General features: G+C 44.4%; 2 protein-coding genes across 2 annotated transcripts in view; one reads left to right on the plus strand and one right to left on the minus strand.

Annotated features, from left to right (window-relative positions):
• The window catches only part of LOC143288032 (TNF receptor-associated factor 4-like), a 102,341-nt gene extending 97,000 nt beyond the window's left edge, over nt 1-5,341 (minus strand). The window contains exon 1 of the mRNA XM_076596287.1: nt 4,898-5,341. Within this exon, the coding sequence (XP_076452402.1) occupies nt 4,898-5,040 (143 nt within the window). The 5' untranslated portion in view covers nt 5,041-5,341. The remainder of the gene's footprint in view (nt 1-4,897) is intronic.
• Nucleotides 5,342-8,722: 3,381 nt separating this feature from the next.
• Nucleotides 8,723-14,572, plus strand: part of LOC143288367 (short-chain specific acyl-CoA dehydrogenase, mitochondrial-like) — a 39,359-nt gene continuing 33,509 nt past the window's right edge. The window contains exon 1 of the mRNA XM_076596766.1: nt 8,723-8,832. Coding sequence (XP_076452881.1) covers nt 8,769-8,832 — 64 coding nt within the window. The 5' untranslated portion in view covers nt 8,723-8,768. The remainder of the gene's footprint in view (nt 8,833-14,572) is intronic.

The following is a 14,572-nucleotide window of genomic DNA, read 5'->3' on the forward strand; positions in this document are numbered from 1 at the left end:
TGTTTTCCTCAGATCCTTTGTCAAACAAGGAAAATAGCTGCCGGCCGTTGTTTTCCTTAATTCAAAGGGGGGAGGAGGGGGGGGGGAAGAAGGGGGGGGGGGGGCGTTAGTTACAACTGGGGTGTTTCGTGTTTCAGGTGAAAAGCTGCTAAACGAAGGGGCGGTGAGGGTGTGTCCTTTCTAGAATTTTACTCTGTGTTGTGGTGTTCAGTCGTTCGCAGTCGTGTGTGTGTGTGTGTGTGTGTGTGTGTGTGTGTGTGTGTGTGTGCGCGCGCGCGCGCGCGCGTGTTTATACACGTGCTGAGTGTGACACACCTAGAGCAGGTAACTCTGTATATCAGTATACTGAAGTGCCCGTTCAGGATCTAAGACCGCCAGCCCGCCTGTAACATTAATGCCTGTCTTAGCTTCTAATTAACATGACAGATGTTCAAGTCAAGCCAGGCATAAGGACCTGAATATTTTCATGTAAAATCGATTGAATACAATGGATAAACAAGCAACAACCACAACCAAAATCTCCGGGAGTCTTGTCCCGCAATCACACATTATATCAGTTTTTGACCATTGCTGATCACCATACATACCCTCTACTCCTCTTTCGTCCCACAGCGACAGGGGCTTCCCCCAAGTTATTTTCGGCACACGATTTACGTGACGACAATGCGACAGGCCGAGGTCCATTCGCAGTGAAAGTGGCATGTTTTCATAGTAGGTATAGAAGGTGCGAGTCGAACTCTCTCTCTCTCTCTCTCTGTCTCTCTCTCTTCACGGTATAGGATGCGGTGAAAGTACCTTCTCATGTTACAGGCATTACTCGGTTACTTCTTTTTTTTTTTTCTTTTTTTTTAAACACACAAAACACACCGTCAAGAAAGCCAAAAAGCGAGAAAGCAAACAAGCGCTAATAATAGGGTCAGTGCCGCTTACCTCATCCCTGCGATAAGTGTCGGCGATGTAGTGACCTTGTTGATGCGTTCTTTGCTAATGCGTTCCTTTATTTTTAGACCTTACGAAACACGCTTCTTTTATTGTTGTATTTCACATCACTTTCCAAGCATTCAATGTTGTTTACAGCGGTCTTGGAAATTTGGTAAATATAAGGCGGTGACTTCAGTGATAAATTTAACTTTTCCGTCGGACTATTCATTGACATGTAATTGTTATCGTCCACTTTAGTTGATTTTTTGGTGTAGCGTCTCCCTGACCAAACAGATCAGAAGAATATGAAGATGGATGAGGAGATGAGGAGGAGGAGATGAGGTCGAGGTGGGGTAAAAGGAAGAACAAGAAGAAGCTGAGGAGGAAGAATAAAAGAACGAAACCATCGCCAAACTCATCAACAGATCATGCACATGTAACACCACAAAGACAAGTTATGCATTTTTTATTGTGCGATTGTGACACTTCACTTGTGACTGCTGCCCACCCTCTCTCGTGCACTCAAATAATAAAATGAAGAGGAGGAGGAGAAGAAGAAGAAGAAGCAGAAGAAGAAGAGGAGGAGGAGGGAGGAGGAGAAGAAGAAAAGGAGGAAGAAGAAGAGGAGGAGGAGGAGGTGAAGAAGAAGAAGAGGAGGAGGAGAAGAAGAAGAGGAGGAAGAATAAGAAGAGGAGGAGGAGGAGGAGAAGAAGAGGAGGAGGAAGAAGAAGAAGAAGAGGGGAAGGAGGAGGAGGAGAAGAAGAAGAAGAAGAAATTCAATAATTAAATAATAATACACATGTGTGTTTGTAAAGTCAACAATTATTTGCTGCATCTCTCAATTAAACAGAGCGAGAAATGAAAGATTGCTTACAGCACAACTTGAAACACACACACACACACACACACACACACACACACACACACACACACACACAGGGGGGAAGAGAGAGAGAGGGGGGGGGGGGGTTGAGAGGACAGAGAGAAACATTCACAGAGAGACAGAGATAGAGGCGGACATGATAAATTAGATCCTGGATACTGTCTCTGTGCTTGTCAACTGGAATGAACCGCTTCGCTTGCTGCATCCTTCAGAGTGTAAAAAAGGTACATAGCTTTTTAGAGAGGTGAACTAACCGTGTGAAAACAGGCGGTCATTGACAGACGTTGGCAGACACTCTCAGATGTTCACTGGCGCGTCACATTTTATGGATTGCAGTTACGATTGGGTGGTTCTAGTCAGTGGCCAAAGGCAAGACAGTCACGCTGTTCATTTGAGCGGCTAACTTCAAGGCGGCCGTGGTACCATTACAACTATCACGGTCGTACCTTTTCGATTTTTTATGTCTTTGTACTGAGTCTGCCAAAGAAGCTTCTTCACAAAATTTTCTGCCCATCTCTCTCTCTCTCTCTCTCTCTCTCTCTCTCACACACACACACACACACACACACACACACGACCTGACAGTAACGCCCATTGCTGCAATACATCAGTGAACACCTAAGGTATGCCCTGAATGTTAGAGCTTCGCACAACAGATAAATTTGTCATTGAGGCTTATAATTCTTTTTAAACACCGTGTGTGTGTGTGTGTGTGTGTGTGTGTGTGTGTGTGTGTGTGTGTGTGTGTGTGTGCACAAGTGAATGTGTGTGCGTGAAATCCTTGTTGATGAGCTTCTTCAAATCAGTCATCCAGCCTGGCCATTTTAGGCCAGTTGTTTGCTGAACGACAAAGCAGCTTCAGCAAACAAGAAAGGTTCCGCAAATGTTTTACCAACTCATCGGAAAAGGACATGGTAGATGGGCGGACTAAAGAAAAACAAAACGTGAAAGAATTTAACAGACGGTACAAGTAAAACTGGCTTGCGATTTCCATGTGACATTTTCATGTAACAACCACTCCCTCTGTCAGTGTAAACCATTACTCCACATTGGGGTGGGCGCAGAGCCCTCGCTAAACCCTCGGCTGTTTACTGATAAGACTCCTTGTGTCGTCGAGACGTTCTCGGTTCAAGCCTGCGACCTTTTGATAAGCATGAGAGTTTTCCAGATGCTGACTAACGTGTCGAATACTCCGCGGGCAAAGGAGATGGCAATGCGGACATGCACGCTGGCAAGTACAGTCGCACGTGCACGTGCACGTGCAAGTACACGACACACACACACAAGCGCTTCTCCCCACTCTTCTTATTTTTTTCTGTTAATTCATTTTTATTCACATCCTATCGGTAACACGGGGAGTACGAGCGACAAAGAAGCAAGAATGCCTGGCGCACATCGTTGAGAGAGTGCTACAAGTGTCATTAATCAGTATGCCGTCTTAAGTACTGTATGTTTGCCTACACGTTATCTGCTAGACAGTGAACTAGATGTAAGCACAGATCATACGGTGATTAACAGGTACGCCTGGTCGTGATATTGTGGTTAGACCTGTCATTGGTTTGGCTGCACTGAAAATTATATGATGAGCTCTGCATCATCATTTGAATGCCAATGAGCTCCTTGACTGTGAGCCGCTGATTGAGACTCGTGGAAAGAGACGAAGACTGCAGAAAAAGAAGAAGAAGAACAACAACAACAACCAAAAGAAGGAGGAGGAGGAGGAAGAGAAGGACGAAGAAGAACGGAGAAGAACATGAAGTCGATGAAGAGGACAGAAGAAGAGCAGCAGCAGCAACATCATCATCAACAACAACAAAAAGACGAAGAAGATGAAGAATGATGACAAAAAGGAGAAGAAAAAGAAGAAGAACAACAACATCAACGAGACTGAAGAACCTCAAGACAACAACTAGACGACAACGAACAACAGCAAGGGACAGAAGATCGCGAAATCAGGTGCGGCAGCTTTCTGCGCTGGACAACTGATCAGTCAGTGTGGTAACATGGGTCACCGAATCGGACAGCCATGGTCCGCGGTGTTTGTGTGACTCTGAAGACCCTGTATTTAGAGCCGTTGGTCGTGACTCTGCCCCAAGGGACACTGACCACTCCAGTCAGCCGCCATCCAGGAGCAAAGGGGAAAAGTGCCCCGCCCCCCTCCCCTGGCTGGCTGTCTAATTGATGGATCGGAATCAGAGCGTGTTACACTGAACACAATGACGTGAGTGTATTGTGTGGCACAGAACAGTCCAACTGGTAGAAGGCAGACACCAGAGCTTGCGAACGAAGGAGGTGCAAGCGAGAGTGATTGAGAGACAGAAAGACAGAGGGAGAGGGAGATAGAGACAGAAACAGACAGACGGACAGACAGACTGAGAGACAGAGACAGACAGAAAGAGGGAGGGAAAAAGATCATGCAAAAAGGAGGAAGAGAGGGTGGGAGACAGAGGGAGACAGAGAGGGAGGGAGACAGAGAGGGTGGGAGACAGAGAGGGAGGGAGACAGAGAGGGTGGGAGACAGAGAGGGAGGGAGACAGGTTGGGAGAGAGAGGGAGGGAGACAGAGAGGGTGGGAGACAGAGAGGGAGGGAGAGAGAGGGAGGGAGACAGAGAGGGAGGGAGACAGAGAGGGAGGGTGGCAGAGAGAGTGGGAGACAGAGGGAGACAGAGAGGGAGGGAGACAGAGAGAGTGGGAGACAGAGAGGGTGGGAGACAGAGAGGGTGGGAGACAGAGGGAGACAGAGAAGGAGGGAGACAGAGGGAGACAGAGGTTGGGAGACAGAGAGGGAGGGAGACAGAGGTTGGGAGACAGAGAGGGAGGGAGACAGAGAGGGTGGGAGACAGAGAGGGAGGGAGACAGGTTCAGGTTGGGAGAGAGAGGGAGGGAGACAGAGGGTGGGAGACAGAGAGGGAGGGAGACAGAGGGTGGGAGACAGAGAGGGTGGGAGACAGAGAGGGTGGGAGACAGAGGGTGGGAGAGAGACATATATATATATATATATATATAATTCATTTATATCACACACACACACACACACACACACACAATTACCACTAACGGAAATGTTTTCATTCACTCATGACACACGCCTACCTGAGCAGTTCTTGCAGACACAGGTCACAGAATCGATGTCCACATGTCTTGATCTGAACGGGATCACGCATGGGCAGTCGACACACCGGGCACACGCATCGTCGACGAGGTTTGTCAATAAACGAGCAACTGAAACCGGGCATTCCCACTTTTTTTCCGCACTAATGTGCCCTCGACACACTCTCAACCAAAACAACAAACAAGAGAAAAAAAAAAGCCACTTTATCCACCTAAGTCTCTGATACCTTCACAGCGATATATCATTACACCTTTCATTAGAATGGGAAAAGTCTCTCTGAGTCTTTTACCTTGTGACAGTAACCTTCTGTTTCACCACTGTTTATCTGTGTTCTCGAGCCTGTGTACAACTCTTTCCGACTTTCACAATCTTCGAATCAGGTGACGGGAATGGGAGACTGAGAAAGAGAGCGGAAACCTTGGGGTTGCCGTCTGCTGCAGAGGTGCGCGCGCACGTTGACTGACAGCTGGCGCGTGCCTATTCAGGGCGCAAGCCGATTTCCCGGTCACGTGGGGAAGTAAGGGGAGGGGGAAAGGGGGGGTCGGGGGGCTCGGTTGGCAACAAGAGCAACGGGATTTTAGAATTGACGTCGCGCGCGTAATATAAGTGTGGGTGTGTGGGCTGGGGGGGGGGGGGGGGGGGGGGGTGAATGTGTGTGTGTGTGGATGTGGATGTGAGAACACGAAAACAGACACATGAAGGGAAGTTGAGGAGAAGCTGGTGTCAAGGGAGGAGAGGGCCGGGTGTGAAATTCAGTCTATCAAGAAACTGAAGGATGACAGCGTGAGAGAGGGAGAGAGACAGACAGACAGAGACGGAATGAACGAAGAAAATAATGAACTTTTATCCACACGTGAAATTTGAGGCTGCGCTCCATTGAGAGAATTCGTCAACACATTGCAGCGCTGCTCCTGTTTCTCTCTCTTCTCTTCTCGCTTATTAGACGGCAGGCTGATATTGTCACTTGACAAATTCCGACAACTGACCCCACCTGGAACTGATTTGGACTTAACGGTTTTACCGCTAAATACTCTGAGATAAATACATCGATTACGTCAAGTTCGATAGAATTCCACTCTTTTCTTCAACAACAGGACTACCCAATATTATTCGAAACGGCAGCTTGACGGAGTTGATTACGTAAAACTTAATTTTAGACTTTAATAAAATATTTTTTAATTCACCGCATTTTTTCTTGAAATGAAGTAAATAAAGCAAGTAAAATCGAATCACATACAGAAACTGTTAACTAATGTCCATAAAAAGTCTTTTAGTTCTGCAGTCGGTAGAAAACGATTTCTTTTTGTTGAATATGTCAGCATTTGCATTATTACGCCACGAAACTTCTGAGAATTGCACGACAATCTGTCTTTAAAGGGAGCCAACAACCATTAACTATTACCCCCCCAAAATCTGCATTGGTTGTCTACCTGCCAAGACTAAGCAGTATGTCTGGTGACATGTCGGAGACTTCGTTCAATTAAAAAATAAGTATTAAAAAAAGATAATGATAATTCTAAAAGACAACAACAATGATATATTTTTTTAATGAATAATACATAAACTAATTAACTATGATAATAATTTTTTAAAATTCTTACTGTATGTGCCGCATTTTTGCAGTGTTTCACTCCAGCAGAAACCCAAAGGTTTAGTTTTTTGTTGTTGTTTTTTGTGGTTTGTTTTACTGCCACTCGACTCTCTCTTTTCTGCGGCCTTCTTCATTTCGACTGTGATTTCTCGTCCGTCTGGTAGCTGGTCTGTCTGTTTCACTATCTCTTTTTTTTTCTCTCTGTCCCTTTCTTTCTCAGTCTTTGTCTCTCCTTCTCTCTCATTCACACACACACACACAGACACACACACACACACACACACACACACACACACACACACACACACACACACACACACACACACACACACACACACACACGATGATGTGCTCGTGTGTGTGTCGCGCGCGCGCGTGTTTGTGTCACTGTGTGTGTGTGTGTGTGAGTGTGTGTGTGTGTGTGTGTGTGTGTGTGTGTGTGTGCAATTTACTCAGTTGTAACTACATACGCCTGGATTTATTTGTTGGATGTTTTTATTCATTTACATTGTCGCATAATACCTTATTGTTTAGTGTGTGTGTGGGAGGGGGGTGGGGGCGCGCGGGGGGAGGGGGGTGGGGGTGAGGAGGAGGCGGTGTGTGCGTGCATTTAAAAACATGCGATTCATTTGCTGGGTGCCGTGTTTTCAGTTGTTTGTCGTTGTGTTTTTTTTGTATATACGGCTGTACATTGCTGTGCAATACTTCAGTTATTGTCTATACGCGCATGTGCTAGTGAGGGCCCATGTATAAACCTGTCTCAGTCTATCGTCAACAGTTTGTGAGTTCTTGTTTTACTCTAGTAGTTTTAATGTCCAGTCAGTTTTATATCCGTGCTCATCACTCATTTCATATTGGTGTTACAATGAGCTTCCCAGACTGAGTGTGGTTGCTCAAGTTTGATTTGATTTGACTGTATAATTTCTGGTCATTTCTACACGTGACTGACGGGTTAGGGGCATTTCTGATCACACTGCATGATGATTTGTTTGTAAGATTCCATCATTTTGTATATAAGACTCACGGTGTATCATTTCGGCTGGTCATTTCTGCATGGGCCGGGACCGGGACCGGACCATTTCAGATAGGCCTAATTCTTACTTCTTTTTTTTTTCTTTTTTTCTACCCCATCATCTCAGTGTACCGTTTCAGTGGCATTACTCACACGCCGCTCATTTAGATTCCCCCATACACGGCCACACCCGGGTTCGTCTCGGTCACCGTGAGTTACAGCGTCGACAGTCCGCAGGAAACTATCGATGTTAGGTCGCCAGGAGGCCACACACCACTGAGGAGAGGAGACCCTGCACTGCTGCTGCGGAGTCACTTCGGTGGTGTTCAGTGGGCCTAATTCTTACTTGACATAGTTTTATTATTTCAGATCATTTTACGTAAGACTGTATCGTTTCGAACATAATCAGTTGCCCCGCCATTCAGTAGTTATCTAGTACTGCCGGAGGACTGACCTTATGATCTGCCGAAGACCCACCCGGCCCTCTTGTCTGGCATTGCCGGCACCATTTCTGGTCACTATTTCTACACCGCCGGATTGAGGCATTTCTTCTCTCTCTGTGTCTTATATATATATATATATATATATATATATATATATATATATATATATATATATATATATATATATACTTTTTTTCTTTCTTGTTGTTGTTGTTGTTTTGTTTGTTTGTTTGTTTTTACAGTACGAAAGATTCCATCATTTCTCAGTGGTCAAGTCATTTCTACACTGGCCGGTTTGCCAGCCGAAGCATTTGGCCTACATGAAACTGGTCGTTTTTAGATTTCTGGTCAAAACTGCTTAATGTTGCATGACTTCTGGTAATACCTACGGGGTATTTCTTTATTAATTTTTTTTTGGTCATTCATACATGTGGGCAAAATAGCACGTGCACACACTGACTGAGCTCAACTGAGCCACACCCACATACATGTGCAAATACATCAAATACAAAAACGTGCGAGCAAGCACAAACATACAGACACACTGATACATTCACGCGGTTGTACAAAAACGAGTAGTCATAAGAAATCATGTTGCCATGGACGAACAGTGGGGGCAAGAAAGTGCCGCCATCATCATCATTTTAAACAAAAACCAGATGTCTTGGAAGAGAGGTAACTCCTGTATTGGAAGTAACTTGTCAGTATAGCAGGAGTATTGACACTTGACGACCTTTGCTCTGTTGTATAAGGGGTCCTTAACTCTCGCTTCATTTTCGTTTTGTGCTGAAAGCCACCCGAGCAACATGGCCAGTTTGAAGACATTTGCCAGAACAGCATTCCTTCGCAAAGCCGCTTCAAGTTTGCGAGGTTTGTGTTCACATTATTATGCATATTTCATCTTTGGTTTGGATTCATCTATTTATTAAGCTTGCCATTCTTTGGATTTTGTGCTTGAAAATTTCATCGAAAATCTTATCTGAAGCAGACGAAAACCTGCAACAAATACTGAAATAGGTCACGTCACAGTTTACACTGAGTGACGCGGTGACTTTCAGTTTTACAGTGTGTATGACTTACAATCTGAGGGTCCTGGTTTCGAATAATAAAGCTCAGTCGTAGATTTACAGGAGCGTGAGTGGAAGTTGCAACACACGAACACAAAAGAATAATAAGATTGTGTGTGTGTGTGTGTGTGTGTGTGTGTGTGCAAATCAGAAAAAGTGTTAATGATACAAGCCTATTGCCATGAATTTCTAAATAATTCACTTTCTTAGTACATAACCAACAATATAAATCAGTCTTTCGAAAAATAAGCATGTTGGTTATCTTAGGTTGATATAACCTGTGGTTTTTAAGAACTTAATGTGATATGTGTTGGTGTTGTTGTTTTTAATCATTTATGCATGTTGTATTCATTATTCATCAACTGGGTTTAGATATTAACACATTATATTGTTTCTTAAGGAGGTAACCAGAACCACACATTTAAAAAGTCCAAGACATTTTATCCACATTAGCTATCATATTTTTCAGCATTCTCATCAAGGATCAAGATTTTGAAATATGTTTTAATCAGTGTGTGCTTTCACACACACACACACACACACACACACACACACACACACACACACACACACACACACAAAAGCACACACACACAGTCTTGCTGACAAAACCTTTGCAAGTTTTCATACTAAAACACAATTGTTAAGTGTATTGTGTCAGATTATCGTGCTACATTGAAATTGTGCATAGTGTGTAGAATGGTAATGTGGATGATGAACTTTTCAAATAACCTTTTATGTAACATACAAAAAAAAAGAAAAGAAAAAAGTCATGCTGACAGTGACAGCTCCAAGCATTGATATGTATCCTACTTACCAACCTGTTAACCTGGATTATGCATGTGTCATTGAGGGGGAAAAATAGGTCATGTGTGTGCTTTCACTGCAACTGATAAGCCAAGTAGATCTGAATGGTCTCCTCGACACAGTTTTCATTATTTTTTATTACATTATTACAGTTAGAATGGGACTGCTTCTGAATAGAATGTTTTATTTGTATGTATATATATATATATATGTGTGTGTGTGTGTGTGTGTGTGTGTGTGTGTGTGTGTGTATACATATTCATAATATAGTTTTATACATATTCATAAGTTGCTTGCATACACACACAGACACAACACACACACACTCTCTCACATACACACACACACTACATGCGCACACACACACACACACACACACACACACACACACACATGGAAAAACATTACACCAAAATGATTTTCATAAGCATCAAATTATTTCTTTGATCTGCAGATGGAAAAAAAGAATTGTTTTATGACCAATTATGTTGGTAGTGTTTCTTGCATCTGTATATATATATATATATATATATCTTTGTATATATGTGTGTGGGGTTGGGGGTGGGAGATATGGGCGTATGTGTGTGTGCTTGCACAAGTAAGTGTTCATCTCTGTGAGTGTGAGTTTGTGCGTGTGTGTGTGTGTGTGTGTGTGTGTGTGTGTGTGTGTGCCGTGGAAGCTGCGATACGTAGACTAGAAATGAGTGCGTGGAGGAGGGGGGTAGAGGAGGTGCAAGGTAATGTGTGGTGTGTGTGTGTGTGTGTGTGTCTGTGTGTTGGAGCTCATGTACGTTTATATGTATTTGACCGTGCTTTCATATCTGTGAAACTGCATGTTTGGTGCATATCTGTTATGCATGTGTGGGTGTATATGTGAATGTGTGTCTTCATGTTTTACATCTATTTGCTTATTTATCATCATTGTTATCTTATTTATTTATTTATTTATTTATTTATTTATTTATTTATTTATTTTATTATTATCATTTTATTAGTATTTTTTTCTATATTGTAATTATTATTTATTTATTTATGTAAGCTTATCTATTATTTATTCCCCCGGTTTGTTTTTTTTTTGTTTTGTTTTTTTATTTTTTTATTTTTTTCTCAAGGCCTGACTAAGCGCGTTGGGTTACGCTGCTGGTCAGGCATCTGCTTGGCAGATGTGGTGTAGCGTATATGGTTTTGTCCAAACGCAGTGACGCCTCCTTGAGCTACTGAAACTGAAACTGAAACTGCATCTGTACGTGCTCACATTACAGCCGATCAATATGTTAAAGTCCCACACCCCAGACCTGAAATCATCTTCAGTGTTGACAATCTTCAGCAGTCCATTGCCAATGTATAACTTTTTCAAATCCTTGTTGAATAGTCCAGTTGGTTCGCTGTTATACTTGTTAGGGTTTTCTTTTATAAAAAAAATATGTCATATTGTTATGTTTCTTTTAAACAAAACTTGAATCAGTCATTTTCTATATGTAACACGCACGCACACACACACACACACACACACACACACACACACACACACACACACACACACACACACTACACACACACACACGCACACACACTCTACACACTACACACTACACACATACACACATACACACACACACACACACACTACACACACATACACAAACACACACACACACACACACACACTACACACACACTACACACACACACACACACACACACACTACACACACACACACACACACACACACTACACACACACTACACACACACACCACACACACACACACACAGACATACACACTACACACTACACACACACACACACACACACACACACACACACACACACACACACACACACACACACATACACTACACACACACACACAAACACACACACTACACACTACACACACACAAACACACACACACTACACACACTACACACACACACACACACACACACACACACACGCTACACACTACATACACACACACACACACACACACACACACACACACACACACACACACACACATACACTACACACACACACACACACACTACAAACACACACACATACACACACACACACACACACACACTACACATACACACACTACACACTACACACACAGACACACACACAGTCACACACACACACACACTACACACACACACACACACACACATAACACACTACACACACACACACACACACACACACACACACACTACACACACACACACACACACACACACACACACACACACCCTCAATCCTCCCTTCTCCCTTACCCTTGATCCAGCTGTTCCTCTCCCATCCCTTCTTTTTCTCTCTCTCTTTTTTTTTTTATTTTTTATATTCTCCATCTAATATAATATAGAGTGGAAAGACATCAAACTGAAGACTGTACAATGCAAAAGGGAGGAAGGTGGGTGGGTGGGGGAGGGGGGATGTCCATTTTTGTGCTGTTCTTTGTTTACTTTCTGGTGTTTTGTTTCAGTTCCGTTTTGTCTTGTCTGTTTGTCTGTCTGTCACGAGTGTCTGTCTGTCTGTCACGAGTGTCTGTCTGTCTGTCACTAGTGTCTGTCTGTCTGTCACTAGTGTCTGTCTGTCTGTCTGTCACTAGTGTCTGTCTGTCTGTCTGTCACTAGTGTCTGTCTGTCTGTCACTAGTGTCTGTCTGTCTGTCTGTCACTAGTGTCTGTCTGTCTGTCTGTCACTAGTGTCTGTCTGTCTGTCACTAGTGTCTGTCTGTCTGTCACGAGTGTCTGTCTGTCTGTCACTAGTGTCTGTCTGTCTGTCTGTCACTAGTGTCTGTCTGTCTGTCACTAGTGTCTGTCTGTCTGTCTGTCACTAGTGTCTGTCTGTCTGTCTGTCACTAGTGTCTGTCTGTCTGTCACTAGTGTCTGTCTGTCTGTCTGTCACGAGTGTCTGTCTGTCTGTCTCGAGTGTCTGTCTGTCTGTCACGAGTGTCTGTCTGTCTGTCTGTCACAAGTGTCTGTCTGTCTGTCACTAGTGTCTGTCTGTCTGTCACGAGTGTCTGTCTGTCTGTCTGTCACGAGTGTCTGTCTGTCTGTCACGAGTGTCTGTCTGCCTGTCACGAGTGTCTGTCTGTCTGTCACGAGTGTCTGTCTGTCTGTCTGTCACGAGTGTCTGTCTGTCTGTCTGTCACGAGTGTCTGTCTGTCTGTCACTAGTGTCTGTCTGTCTGTCACTAGTGTCTGTCTGTCTGTCACGAGTGTCTGTCTGTCTGTCACGAGTGTCTGTCTGTCTGTCTGTCACTAGTGTCTGTCTGTCTGTCACGAGTGTCTGTCTGTCTGTCTGTCACGAGTGTCTGTCTGTCTGTCTGTCACAAGTGTCTGTCTGTCTGTCACGAGTGTCTGTCTGTCTGTCACTAGTGTCTGTCTGTCTGTCTGTCACGAGTGTCTGTCTGTCTGTCTGTCACTAGTGTCTGTCTGTCTGTCACGAGTGTCTGTCTGTCTGTCTGTCACGAGTGTCTGTCTGTCTGTCACAAGTGTCTGTCTGTCTGTCACAAGTGTCTGTCTGTCTGTCACTAGTGTCTGTCTGTCTGTCACTAGTGTCTGTCTGTCTGTCACAAGTGTCTGTCTGTCTGTCACGAGTGTCTGTCTGTCTGTCTGTCACGAGTGTCTGTCTGTCTGTCACTAGTGTCTGTCTGTCTGTCTGTCACGAGTGTCTGTCTGTCTGTCTGTCACAAGTGTCTGTCTGTCTGTCACTAGTGTCTGTCTGTCTGTCACTAGTGTCTGTCTGTCTGTCACGAGTGTCTGTCTGTCTGTCACGAGTGTCTGTCTGTCTGTCTGTCACGAGTGTCTGTCTGTCTGTCTGTCACAAGTGTCTGTCTGTCTGTCACAAGTGTCTGTCTGTCTGTCACTAGTGTCTGTCTGTCTGTCTGTCATGAGTGTCTGTCTGTCTGTCTGTCACAAGTGTCTGTCTGTCTGTCACTAGTGTCTGTCTGTCTGTCTGTCATGAGTGTCTGTCTGTCTGTCTGTCACAAGTGTCTGTCTGTCTGTCACTAGTGTCTGTCTGTCTGTCACGAGTGTCTGTCTGTCTGTCTGTCACGAGTGTCTGTCTGTCTGTCTGTCACAAGTGTCTGTCTGTCTGTCACAAGTGTCTGTCTGTCTGTCACTAGTGTCTGTCTGTCTGTCTGTCATGAGTGTCTGTCTGTCTGTCTGTCACAAGTGTCTGTCTGTCTGTCACTAGTGTCTGTCTGTCTGTCTGTCACAAGTGTCTGTCTGTCTGTCACTAGTGTCTGTCTGTCTGTCTGTCACGAGTGTCTGTCTGTCTGTCACTAGTGTCTGTCTGTCTGTCTGTCACAAGTGTCTGTCTGTCTGTCACGAGTGTCTGTCTGTCTGTCTGTCACAAGTGTCTGTCTGTCTGTCACTAGTGTCTGTCTGTCTGTCACTAGTGTCTGTCTGTCTGCCTGTCACTAGTGTCTGTCTGTCTGTCACAAGTGTCTGTCTGTCTGTCTGTCACAAGTGTCTGTCTGCCTGTCACTAGTGTCTGTCTGTCTGCCTGTCACTAGTGTCTGTCTGTCTGTCACAAGTGTCTGTCTGTCTGTCTGTCACAAGTGTCTGTCTGCCTGTCACGAGTGTCTGTCTGTCTGCCTGTCACTAGTGTCTGTCTGTCTGTCACAAGTGTCTGTCTGTCTGTCACAAGTGTCTGTCTGCCTGTCACTAGTGTCTGTCTGTCTGTCTGCCTGTCACTAGTGTCTGTCTGTCTGTCTGCCT

This window comes from Babylonia areolata, chromosome 12 (assembly GCF_041734735.1).
Source record: "Babylonia areolata isolate BAREFJ2019XMU chromosome 12, ASM4173473v1, whole genome shotgun sequence".
In the NCBI taxonomy this organism is placed as follows: domain Eukaryota; kingdom Metazoa; phylum Mollusca; class Gastropoda; order Neogastropoda; family Buccinidae; genus Babylonia; species Babylonia areolata.